Source organism: Aphis gossypii, chromosome 3 (genome assembly GCF_020184175.1).
Source record: "Aphis gossypii isolate Hap1 chromosome 3, ASM2018417v2, whole genome shotgun sequence".
Taxonomy (NCBI): Eukaryota; Metazoa; Arthropoda; class Insecta; order Hemiptera; family Aphididae; genus Aphis; species Aphis gossypii.
The window spans coordinates 45,402,118-45,416,817 of record NC_065532.1 but is presented as its reverse complement, the minus strand read 5'-3'; the positions used below and the strand labels follow the sequence as shown (position 1 = coordinate 45,416,817).

General features: G+C 25.6%; 1 protein-coding gene across 1 annotated transcript; it reads left to right on the top strand.

Moving 5' to 3' along the window:
* Positions 1-2,720: 2,720 nt before the first annotated feature.
* On the top strand, positions 2,721-9,233 carry LOC114124562 (uncharacterized). Its single transcript, XM_027987855.2, has 17 exons — positions 2,721-2,887; positions 2,966-3,128; positions 3,260-3,402; positions 4,429-4,618; positions 4,971-5,113; positions 5,257-5,410; positions 5,476-5,618; positions 5,692-5,854; positions 5,950-6,404; positions 6,525-6,675; positions 6,747-6,883; positions 6,964-7,073; positions 7,679-7,803; positions 7,974-8,140; positions 8,238-8,545; positions 8,607-8,708; positions 8,776-9,233. The coding sequence occupies exons 1-17, from the start codon at positions 2,845-2,847 to the stop codon at positions 8,884-8,886; spliced, it is 2,808 nt and encodes a 935-aa protein (XP_027843656.2). The 5' UTR covers positions 2,721-2,844; the 3' UTR covers positions 8,887-9,233.
* Positions 9,234-14,700: the final 5,467 nt, after the last annotated feature.

Here is a 14,700-nt window from a genome sequence, read left to right as displayed (position 1 = left end):
AATACAAAGTACCTTTTAACGTTATACAAATAATTAAGTAAAAAAAAAAGTTGATCAACTTTAAATAATTAAAAACCAAGACATATTACATTGATTAACCAATTTAATCATAACAAATAAAGTCGTTTAATAATCAGAAAATTAATGGGGGAAATATTAGGGAATCGATGAAAATTTGTTGAGAATTATTTTTTACATGTTATACATATAATTGTGATTATATTATTTTAAATTCAGCACACTTATAATAAGCGATTTCCTTATACAATTTAAAATAATAGGTTGATAGTAATTTAAAACATATTCTTAGAATTTGATAAAAAAAAACCCGTTTTTGTTGCTTAAAATTATTTTATTATATACAATTAAAAGCTATAAATTTATAATAGCTACCTATCATAGTCTTAGACAAATAACTATAAGTAGGTTGAGTAATTTTAACTAAATCAAAATTAATGTATTTCACCTCAAACAAAATTATTCTGTTATTTTATAATAATTTGTTTATTTGATAATTTTTTTGCAACTTTTCATGCTGTATATTTAAAATTACCTTTTTTATCATAATTGCGTCAAATTTCTAATATGAACAGAGGTGCTGCAAAAATTGTAAATACTTCTTACTATAAATGTGTTTAAAAAATAAAATAATACGTACCATCGTGCGATGTTTATAGACTCGCTCACCTTGGCGCAATCCAGTATGGTATACCTATTATAATTATTATACCTTTTAGAACATTAATAAATCATCGAATTTGATAAACAACTCTGTAGGTACGTAACTTATAATATAACAATTTTTGGTAGCGATTTTCATAATATTATAATAACCGATACTGGGATTTTATTATTTTGCGATTAATATTTATATTTTGTAATTACCAAGATGACTTCATAGAGTTCAAATTCAAACTCATTTTTATTACTATAAATAATTAAATATCAATACTGCAAGTAAATAATATTATAAATACTGTAATAAGTTGAACTAATTTCAACTAAAAATATCATATCTATTGTCTACATGACTACGACATAATAATTATAATTGTAATTTATTCTAGTAAGATAACTTACAAAGTTATGAGGAATCTTCTGCTATTACATTTTTAAACCTTGATTATTACAATTAAAAATTTAATGAATTTTTACTGCAAAAACATTTTTAGATGTTTGTGAAATTGAAACTACTTATAAAAAAATAATAGTTTAATAATAATAAGTATCTATAGATCTAATAATTAGCCATTAAAAAAAAAAAAAAAAACACAGACAATAATATTATCTCTTATTGTAATAAGAATTTGAAATTTTAGAACTTTAGAAGTATATTATTTTCATGCGCATACAATATATGGGTACATATTATTACAATTTCATATACTGGCATCTTTAATTTTGTTAAAAATTTTAGTTTTCAAAACAATAAAGTTTTGGAAATATAAATATTAAACAAATATAATGGTAATTTTTAGATACCAAATTTAAGGTAAATAGTTTTAAATTAAGTATAATTTTGTTAAAAAGTTATAATTAAGTAGAGATTAAAAAATTGTTAGGTATGTTTCAATTTTTGAAGAAGTTATAATCAACAAATCAAAAATATAGGAAATATGATCTCAAGTAGATTTAATAAAAAATTGAAATCATAATATTCACAATTCTTATCTATTCACTGAATTAATGGTTGATATTATATACTATATATTATTATCTAATTATATGTACTTTTTTTTAAATCGAATAATGTTTTATTTTACGTTTTTATTTAATGATTGACAAATAAGTTGTAAACATACAATTGACAGTTATTTATTACTTATTTATAGATTTTTACAAGTATTTGGATATTTGTTTTTAAAATTGTATAATTGTAGATCTTAGCTTGGAGGTGACACACCACTCACTCGTTATATATCATGGCTGTGGATAAATTGTATATATAATATATTTTTAGCATATCAATCGTACTTCCAAACATAATAAAAAAATTAATAATATCCTTGATATCTTTTCCAATAATTTCTTATTATTTGACAACTATTTTCCCAATACATTTTTCTTTGTAAAATTGCCTATAATAAATATTTTTCCTATTTTATCTTAACCACTTTTAATTTATTTTAGACTATAGTTAACATGCATACAATAATTTAGACTATCATGACTATTAATTCTGTCAATACTTAATACTTCGATATTGGACCTCAAGTCTCAACGTAATTATTATATGTATATTGTACGTATGTGAAATATTTAAAACACTGCGTAAAATAGGTATAGGGACCTATAAAAATATAAAAATTTAAATACACATTCACAATCATAAATCACTGTGCAAGTGCTGTATAAGATACATACATCCATAATAAAAAAATATATTTATAAATTGTAATTGTGATTCTGATTTGTTTCTATACGTATTTTTTTTATACAATTATACAAACATATAGTTTGAAAACATAAACTACAATTTATCTTATAATCTGCTCAGGTAGGTATACCTACATAATATGGTTTGTAATATGATAATCATAATTCATAATTAAATACCTACCTATTAGTATAGTATTTTTCAAATGATGATTATCATTATAACATGCGATATTCCTTTAGGTAGATAAATTATTAGGTAGAGGTAAAATTAATCAAAGTCTGAAATGGTGGGGATTTCCTGATAAACCTGAATGCATGCTTAACCCTGAATACATTTATAAACATAAAAACTATTAGTAGGTGCCTATACGTTGTGTACGTCAAAATACATTAGTTATAAACACTATGTAAGCGATCATACATCGTCAAATACTTGAAATTTTCGCCTTGATATTGAATATCAATATGATGATCAAATTATTAAGTTTTAGTTTATTTGTGACAACAGGTATACATATTAAAATATTCAACCTATTTATAATAATCAAAACATATTTAAAACCTTAATACAATCTTATTTTATCAGTTTTAGCAGCTCAAAAGACAGATTATAAATTCTTAGGATGTTTTTTGGGAGAAAACTTACTAACTCTTGGAGAAGAGAGTCGTGTTCTAACTCCAGTAACACCTCAATCTTGTTCAGATTTTTGTTCTGAAAAAAAATACACATTTTTTATTCTTAAACAAGAGTATGCCTTTGTTATATTATTTAAAAATAATATTAATGTTTTATTTTTAAATATTTGGCAAAAAAATTAACATTACATTGATTTAAAAATACAAATTGTGTCATAATTGTTTATTGATTTTATTTTTTTAGCACATGTCATTGTAGCAAAAATTACATATCAAGACTTATGAGACAACTTGATTACGAGTGTTCAATAAAATGCTCAGGTGATGGTTCAGCTTCATGTGGAGGACCGCCAAATTTAGTGTCTTCATATATAACGGATAGTTCAAGTACCTAAGATTATATAATTTATTTTAAATATTTTTAATTTAAATATTTGGTATTATTAATTAAATAATAATACATGGTGGGGCAGTGAATCGGGCGATTTTAAAATCACTATAAAAACCAAATAAGTAGGTACCTATATTTTTAACAAATATATTTTTATAACCTAAAACTTAAAAGTATATAAAATAGCATTAAAGAAGTGTTAATTTATATAATTTAATTTTTATAAATATCTGCAAGATGGTCCATGTTTGTTCTCGAAAAAATACGGCTCTCTGATTCCTGAAGAAGATAAAGCACACCAAACCGTTACTTTAGAGGAACGTTGTTGTGCATGTGGTCCAACGATTCAGTAACGTACAAAAAAAATTTCGTGGGGGGGGGTTCATGAAAAAATTTATAATAATCAATATATTTTATCGATGAATGATTGATATAAAAAAACTATACAACTATTAATTTTCGGGGGGGGGGGGGGGGGGGGGTTGAATTCCCAAAAAACTCCATTATATATGTGCCTTATATAGTTTTGAATTTTAATTTGCCCTGCACTCCCACAGTTCCGCGTATAATTTACTAAAAAAAAAGTCATTTACCTAGATAGATAATTTATCTTAAGCTTAAAATTATTAAAATAATTAAGAAATACAGAAAAACAATATACGATCCTAATCAATTATCATATACATAGCTGCTCTAAGCATTATCGATTTTTTATTATTATCGATATAATTAAGTTTATAAAAAAGTTGCTAAATAGTATATTTTTCTAAATATTTAAAATATAAATTAATAATATACATTAACAATATAATAATCAAATGTATTCTAAACTTCTTCAATCTCTTAAATCATTTACTTTACATTACACTATCCTCGATTCTTTTATATTAAAAATATTTTTAATTTTTACCTTCTGTCTACTATAATTTATTTATAATTATAATATAAAATAAAATAACCAATTTTATGTCATTTGTTGATTAATATTATTTTAATTCTGTACTATTTTTTTTCAATTTTAGAAGCAAGCAATTTTATGGGGCATGGTGGTTACCCAATACCAATTTATCTAGGATGTTATGCTGAAACTCCAAACGATGATGAAAATCGTTTATTAAAAGGTCCAGCTGGGCCAATGAATTATAATACTCCTCAGAAATGCTCAGAAAAATGTTTCAACATGGGATTTTTATTTTTTGGAGTTACATATGGGTATTTACAAAATAACAATATTTTACTTTAATCTATTATTATTATTATTTATGAATATTATTAATGAAACTAAGATTATTAAAACCTCATTTAAATTTATAATTATATTGTTATGTAGGTATTCTAAATGTACCTAGTGGCTAGTACCTACTAATTTGTGTTTACTATTGATGTATTAATGTATTAGATGGTTAGTTGGTAAATACCTATTTATTACCTACTTACCTAGGTATTTAAATTATTATTTTTAAATAAATGGTAGGTAGATAGTGGGTATCCTACTTATTTAGATAGTAGGATATTGTTAAAAGACAATTAATATTGTATAACTTAAACATTTATTTACTTATAGATCAGAATGTTGGTGTGGAAATCAAAGACCAGCAAAGTCATCAAAGGTAGAAGATATTAATTGTGATGCTCAATGCACTGGTGATAGTACTCAGTACTGTGGTGGAGGATGGAAGATGGGAATTTATTCAACAGGAATTACAGGTTATTGTAGATTTAAATTTTAATCTCATAAAATGTAAACATAGTAAATAACATTCTTATATTTTTTGTTATTGTGTCTAAACTTTAAATATATGTGTATAGTATTGTTATGCTATGTAATATTGAAAACATAATACTTACAGACTATGTACCAAAAAAATATCTTGGATGCTTTGATGATGACGGGAAAAAAACAAAAGGAAAATATTTATCATTCCCAATGGATATCAATAATAGTCCTAAACGATGCATGAATCTTTGTAATACTCATAGATTTAAATATGCTGCTGTCAAAGGGTTTGTATATTAGTCTTTAATTTTCAAATTATTTCAAATGTTTAATTTTTAATTATTGTTTATAGAAATATCTGTGAATGTAAAAATTATGAACCAAATTTTAATTTAAAAAGAAGTTCTAGTGACTGTAATACTTTATGTACAGAAAACCCATCTGAATATTGTGGCGGTAGTACTACATTTAGCATTTACAAAACTTTATACTCAGGTATAAATTCTTAAATAATTGTGTAGCGACTTCTAGCCCATATGTTATTTACTGAAAATGTAAAAAAATTTAGATTCCTTAGCAAAAGTGTCAGTGAATCCTATTGGATGTTTTACCAATTCTAAGAGACACCCAGTGTTAAATGGTTGGAAAATAACACATTCTCGCCTTACTCCCAAATATTGTGTATACAGTTGTCACACAAGAAGATACCCTTATGCTGCGCTTATATCTTCGTAAGTGAAACTTTTTGAATATCTATTGTAGAAAATCAGAATATTTATAAACATAAGTTTAAATTATTTTTTACAATTTATTTTGTGATTTATAGAAGAGAATGCTTATGCAGTTCTACAAAACCTTCTAATGAAGCTAAAACCGGAGATGACTTGTGTACGACTCCTTGTTCTGGTTCATCTCAACATACATGTGGTGGCAATAATGCTATAAATGTATACAGTACTGGATTAGAATGGAAAACAGATATAATTGGAAATAACTACCTTGGATGTTACGAAGAAAGTCAAAATAATAGAATATTCAATGGTTACTCACGATCCTATTCTGTGAATACCCCAGAATTTTGTTCAAATCTTTGTTACAAATTTGGGTATACTTACTCTGGAGTAACATATAAATCTGAATGTTTTTGTGGAAGCCGATCACCAAATGAACCTGCATTTGCAAGAGTGGAAGATAAACAATGCAACACTAAGTGTTCAGGAGATGCTAATCAATTTTGTGGTGGTGGTTGGAGAATGGGGGTATTTTCAACTGGATTAATTGGTAATTTTTAAAATAAAAATTATTATATTATATTATATTTGATAGTACCTAACTAGGATAAATACAATTTAAATACAAAACAATGAATTACATGATTATAATTTTTTCATATTTCAACAGATTTTAAAGTCGAAGGTCGGCTCTTAGGTTGTTTTGTAATGCAGGAAAACACATTAAACAATATTAAATTCGAACTTCTTAATACTAATATGCCTAGTAAATGTTCTGCAATCTGTAATAATGGTGGATACCCATTTGCAGGAGTCTTAGGGTACTAAAATATTATTTTAGTACATACTATTTGTAAATTATTTTTATTTTTAATAAATAATATTATTTTAGTGTTAATTGCTACTGTGGTAATCGTGCTCCAGAAAGTGAACAAAAAGTACTAGAATCTGAATGTGATACACCTTGTGTGGCTGATTCTAGTAAGACATGTGGCGGTGAAGATAGAATTCAGATATATGATCTCATTAGTAAATATTTGTTACATTATTTGCTAGTTTTGATAAAATGTAGGTAAATATTACATAAAATGTTGATGTATATTTTATAGAAGTGGTCCACACTATCAATTCAACTGAAACAATAAATTTAGTGGATGAATTCAATACTTTAAATTTGGAATCAATTTGGAGTCATGATGTTTATATTGCACAAGAACCAGTATGTAGAAAAATACAAAATAAGTAAACTAGAAACCCTATTTATTGTCCCTACTCAGTCTGTGATACATATAATAAATATACATAATATAACAATAACATAAGTAGACAGATAGATTCTAAATTTGTATTCCTCATTATATAGTTATTACTGATTAATGATACACTGAGCTATGTTATATTATTTCAGTTAATTTTCCTATCATAGTATTTATTATTAAGTTATCTTATTTTGCATCTACTTATACTAGTATTTTCAATCTGGGGGGTTCATTGTATTTATGGTTTGTACACATAATTGGAGAGGCGCAAGTTGTCATCAAGAAGTAAAAGTTGTATTTATTCAATTATATAGTATATTATATATATTTAACATTTTCAATTTATAAGAGGGGACAAGATACTTTTGAAAATCCTCAAGGGGAGGGGGGTAGAACAGTAGAGGTTTAGAATCACTGACTTATACTTATTTAAAAATTTTAAATCAAAAAACCCAATGAGCAATCATAATTTTAATTTATTATTTTTTATAATTCACCATCTCTAAAGAGGATTCAAAAAATAATACATTTTAATATTAATTATAATAAATAATATTGATTGTAGGATTATGAATTTGTTATTTACAATAACTCTGAAAAGAACTCATTTGTAAAAAATGGTGAATTAGTCATCAAACCTACAATTCTATCAGATAACTTTGTCAAGAACGGTTGTTTGGTACTGAAAGGGTATGTATATTAATATATTATAGTCATTTTAAATTGAGATAAATAGTACTTTTATCAAAAAAAAGAAAGTAGGTAACCGCTCTGCTGTAGAGTAGTAGTACTGTATTATACATCTAAATTAAAAACTTATATTTGATGTTCTATTTCTATACATATTTTTGGTTTTTTAGATGTACAAAGTATGATGGATCTTCTGGGTGCTCAATGAATGCTTCATCTTATAATATAATACCTCCTATAGTTTCATCTAGACTTATCACAAAAAATCATAGATCATTTCTTTATGGAAATTTAGAGGTAATAGCTAAATTCCCAACTGGAGATTGGATTGTGCCAGGTAAATTGTATATTACCTACATTATTGACTAAACTAATCGTTCAAAAAGTTTCTTATTTAATTTTAAATATCTGTTGTTTTAATTTAATTTTTATAGAAATAGCTTTGATCAGTACAAATAATGAACAAAATAAATTAGTTTTGGGTACATCATTTGGAAATAAAGATTTAAAATGTAATAGTATTGACGAAAGTATTTCTGTTCTAAAATATGGTTTAAAAATTGATGAACAATACCATTCAAAACCAATTATGATGAAATCAACATCAGCACGGCCCTGGTCTGATGACTATCATACATTTGAATTGTCTTGGTCTAATTACAACATTGTATTTAAAATAGACGGAGAAAGTCACCAACTGGATACATCAAATCTACCATTGGACTTAATATTTGACTCTGATGTATATTAATTAGTTATTGTGTTAATATTTTATAATAATTATTTTAACTTTGAATTTTTAGTATTACATATCTATTGGTGTGTCAGTTGGTGGTATGACTAATTTCCCTGATGGGTGTTTAAGCAATGGCCGTCCAAAACCATGGAAAAACTTTGATACTAAGGTTTACATTCTTCCTTATTAAACATATTTATATAATATATTAAATCATTTTTTTAAAAATATTTTAGGCTTTGTTAAATTTCTGGAAGGACAGATATAATTGGATATCCACATGGAATGATGAAAAATCATCATTAAAAGTAAAAAGGATCAAGTTTACAGAGCAAGATAATATTTAATTTTAATGAACACGTAAGGCATTAAACAAATGTATTAATAAAATATTATGTTTAATTTCAATAAAATTAATTTTATATTTGGATTAAACTTTAATTTAAAAAAAAAAAATTAACATTTTTGCTAATTAAACTACCTATACTTTTATTAGATTTTATTTTCATAATACGTTGTTATCATGAAATCATTAACTTCTTATATTATTATAACAATATCTTATATTCATATATCAGTTTAGATATAATCAATACATTGACATATTGTATTATTTATATTTATAATTAATGGTTGTATTCAATTTCTTTTAACAAATATTCACTATAATATATTTAATTATATGTGGAAAGATTTTTTTTGTTTTTGTCTTCTCAATTTATCATTTATTTATCTATTTATTTACCTTATACATACCAGTAATACCTATTCATGTACTTAATATTTAATGACTAAATATATTTATGTACCTATAATGGATTTATAACAACAGGTAATTTTCAGGTACCTACCTATATTATAGGTATGCATATTATTATGATTGATGCAAAAAACATTAGGGTTATTTTTAATATGATGTGTATTTAATATATTTTGATTGTGTAGTTTTTTATTAGAATTCCTAGATATATCTAATTAATTATTATATTATACTTATTGATTTTTTTTATTTATAAAAGTTGAATAGTATAATAACTGACCAATTTTGACATTATTTGTTTATGAAATTTCAAATACTATAGAAAGACTCAACAAATCTAATATATTTTAGAATCCAAAGGTGGGCATTAACTAGTTAAAAAGTTAATGTTTTTTAACTTTTTAACTTAACTAGGTAGTTAGTTTATTTTCTAATCAACTTATGAACTTAACTAGTTTAATTTACAGTTGAAATAACTAAGCTTTTCACAGTTGATTTAAAAAATCCATTAAGTTAAAAACATTTTGAAATTTTTTGTTTATACGTAAATATTACTATATAAGTATAAAATAAAAATATCCAATACTATAATAACACAAACTAATGTATAAATTATATAGTTTAGTATATATACAATATAAATGATAATATTATGCCGTTCTACTTATAGACAAAATATTATGAATTTAAATAACATTCACTCTTTATGTTATTTACATACTAATTTTAAAAAATAGATTAACTTTTTTTAAACTGAGTTGATGAGAAAAGTTATTTTGCGCGATAAAATCAAATTTCGTAAAAATTTAAACTTAAGATGCTCATACCGAATTTCTATAAAATATTATAAAATAATTACTATAGATTTTTATTAAATAACCTTCAGATTCCTTTTCTGTAGTATAATAATTTTTGATAAACTTTGTACTGAATTTCCAAACACCAAAGATACGTTAGGTTAGGTAACTTAACCTATTACAAATGAGTAATGACAATGATACAAGATAGTTAAGAATTACAATTATTATTAAATTTTGGTTTTAAGCTAAAACATTATTACTTATCTGATTGTCCTGATCCATACATTTTTGTAATTTATAGTCAATTATAATTTTAATGATAATGAAAATTTCTAATAATATAATGTCCCTATTGAAGATTCCAGTAGTAGTGTCGATATTGTTTGCTTAGAAGACATAGGTATTGTATAAACTATAAAAATTGTTTTGTTTGTTGCTCAAATAATTTAATACATTAATTAAAGCTTTAAGCTTTATATAGTGATGCATATAACTATATTTTCCTATGATTCTTTTAACTTAGATAGGTACCTAATGCTTTAATACTTAAACTATTATCTAAATTGCTTGAGTTTTTTCGTTGAAATATATTAAAATATATATTTTATATTGAAATATAAACTGGAGAACAGCAAATGTTCTTTCAATTGACATAAGTTAAAAGTGTTTGTAAAATGTCCATAAATTAAATTGAAAATTGAATTCGTTTACTTTCATGTTTAAATAGTATAAAACAAAACCATTTATTACGTTCACTTATTTTTGTTATAAAGGAACACCAAACACGTTTAACTTTATAGTATTAAAAAAAAATAACGAATTCATTCCTACGATGAGTGTAATTATTTGTTTATTATTAATTTTTACGTCGAGAGTGAATTTGTTTTTGATTACGTACCTATGTAATAATTATTAATTAAATAACGTGAAATTACCTTAATACCTAATATATTATTAAATCAAAACAAAATATCTCTACCAAAGTCCATTATAATCCCTGGGATTTACGTCAAAATACATTAGTTACTAACATTATATTCAAACGATTATACATCGACAAATACTAAAATATTTTGCCTTGATATTGAATATCAGTATGATGTTCAAATTATTAAGGTTTAGTTAATTAGCGTTAACAGGTACGTATTAAAGTATTTAAGCTATTTATAATAATTAAAACATGTTTACAAAATAAAACCTATATAATAAAATCTATATCTATCCATGCTTAAATGATGAATTTTTTTGATATTTAAATTTTTAAGTCAGAAATTAGTATTTTAAGCTTGTCGCTTAAATATTGTATCACAAAATACATTCTATAAGTCCAGTGACGTTAATAGGCTGATGACTACGTCCAAGCTGCAATGCACTAGGTATTTTTATCATATCTTATATTTTGCATACTATTTGGTAGTTGTATGTAAAATATATGCATAATAATATAATATAATATATTATTTGTAATATTGTTATGTATAAAATAATAATTTTATAGAAGTGTCAAATGATCAACCCTATCAATTCAAATGAAACAGATTAAGTGGACACATTCAGTAGGTAGGTATACCTGCTTTAAATTTAAAATTGATTTGCAGGTGTCAATATTTATAATGCACAAAATCAAGTATGTAAAAAAAATGCAAAAGAAGTACACTAGACATTAGAAAACTTATTTATTTTCTTTACTCAATCTTTTATACCTATATGTATATAAACATAATAATTAATAATATATTCTCTGTCCAGCGAGAGAACGCTCCGATTCTGCATATCTTATCCTGCATCACCCTGGTGCCTGACGTTTGGAGATGCGTAGAAAAACCGATTTTGGTATTATTTTTAATAAGGTGTCCATAAAAATATTTATTGTTATACAATATTTATTAACCAAGTTCATTTATTTCCGAGTAAAAGATACGAGTATATAATGTAAAATTTGCATATTGTATTGTAGATACCTACTTACGGATATGGTTTGCCGAGTTATGAAGCGAAAAATGACGCAGCAAAAAAATTTTTTGGACAAGTTGGCATCAATCTCTGAAATAAATGACTATTTTCTGAATTCAACAATCAATATTTTTTGTTTATTTAATGTTTGTCGAGCCATGGAGCCGATAAACAGCCAATAAATATCTACTGAAGAATGGCTGCAATTCATCGGGTTCGACCATCGCATTGGTGTGCTGCAGTGGTTTCGGTATTATATTTCTAGAATAACTGTTTCTGTGAGCGAGTCTCGTGTCATGTACCGATATGGCGATACCGTACTATCGTGAACAGTACAATCCTTTTCAATGGGCATGAAATTCATCATTCGGTGATAGAAAAACTACCGTGTAAGTTTTGGCAAAGCTGAGTCTGTATGGACTGTATGTATGTATGTCACAATAACAAATTACCGTCCTCGGGGCGACGTTCTCGTTACAGTCAATTATCGCTGCACTGTTGCAGTTACGATTTGGCTGCACTTTGTACTTGTAATTACATTGTAGATAGGGAAACAAAATATTGCTGTTTGAGATAAACAACGATAAATGCGCGTTTTACGATTATTACTGCTTAAGAATAAATTGCAGATGAAAATTTATACGATGAAATAAACAATCAATCTGTTTTTGGGCAAAACCTATGCACGTAATAGAAACAATAGTATAATATAATATTACTTATAATAATTGCGCTATATAATGGTAACGTGATCTATTCGACTGCAGGCTGTTAATAAATGTGAAACATAGGTAGGTATAGTATAAAATATTATTATTGTGATCACCAGTGCTGTGGATTTAATGTTGTAAAATACAACTGCTAAATATGTGTGCACTCGTTTAATTTCGATATTATCATATTATGCAGTAGTGGAACCTCGTTTATCGATTGGGGACGAAAAAAAATATATACATCGAAAATTCGACTTATAGTGGTTCGAGTTATCGAGAATCGAGTTTCTACTGTACTAATACAGAAGTAGTATAATATGTTAGTTCCTTCTGTATCCCCCCAAATCTGGTGAGTCCGGTTACCCCACCATCCTTATCCTCCGCGCGATCACGGTATAAGAGGATATAATAAAATTATCTTCTATACCGTGGCGCGACTGAGCGTCCCCCTATCCATCAATGTCTATCACGTAAGCTTTGCACCCTCTTCTCATCACTCACACACATAAGCGCCATTGCGCCAAGTTTTGAAAATATCATGGGGGGCTCACTACACTTGTACTGAAGTTTTACATAGCTAATTTCATTTTAGAGCTCCAATATACCAAACTCATGGGGGGGGGGCGCAGCCCCCGAATCCCCCTATACTCGGAGCCCCTGCCCACACACACAGTACACACACCTATGACTATTGTATTTACTTCCAAAATCAATGAAAATTATAGTCAAGTTTAAAGGCGCAGCCAAATATAATAGGTATACTCCATAAGATTTAATTAAAATAATAATATACTGATATTTAAAATCAAAAATAGAATAATATATATACTCTGTTATTATTATTATTTTAGATTCTGAATGAAGTGATGAATGTATTGATTTTATAATGATGTGTGTACAGCATAACTTGTCGAAATAATGCTTTAATATCAAACTTCAGGGGTGGATTTGGATTCCAAAGTGAATATTCTTGGTGCATTTAGAAGTCAAAAGTAAGAATTTTCCAACAGCTTCCAAAAAAAAAATAATTATTTATATGGTTAAAACTCAAAAACGAATCACTGTAAAATGTAAATAGGCACTTGAAATTTCCCCCAAATATTTATATTAGCGTTATCTATAAACAGTTAAATTTTCAAAATATTTTGGATGTTTTTGAGTTATTTATAGACAACTGAAATTTTCGATTTTTCTAAATGTTTTTTTTAAGTGTCGATAAAAAAAATGTGGGAGCTCAAAAAAATTTGAAAATTTAATTGAAGGTTTATAATTCGTTCTTATTGTAGTTAAAAAAAATCAAAAATTGTTAGTAAACATTTTTTTTATAAGCGTTCAAAGTTCAAATTTTTACAAAATAGGTCAAAATTGTGAAAATTTACAAGTAATTTTGTAGTTGAAAATTCATTACATTTTTAGTATTTATATCTATGATCAAAAAATTCAACACAAAATTTTCCATAAGTTTTCCTTCAAACAACTACCTATAGAAAAAACTCAAGTGCCATTATGAGAAAAATTTTATTAGCGTATACATTTTACGATTATTTACAACCAAATAATTTTAGAATTTTGTTATATGGTTAAAAATTACTTGAGAACTTGAAACATTCTCCAATTGTTTACATTGCCATTTTCTGTACATGATTTAATTTCGAGGTATTCAGGTCATTAAAACATAAACCAACCTTTTCACCACTTATAGTGAAAATATATCTTAGGCTGACAAATGGTACAAAATTGTTCTATTTCTAGATAAATTTTTAGCTTCATAAATATTTAATAATAATAACAATAATAATACAGGCTAGTAATAACTAATAACTAATAAATATTTAGAAATATGTAAAAAGAATCGACCGATTGTATAACTCACCAGTTCAATATGTTACTGACGCTGAAGGTGGCTGAAAGAATTAATGTATCGTTAAAAACAAA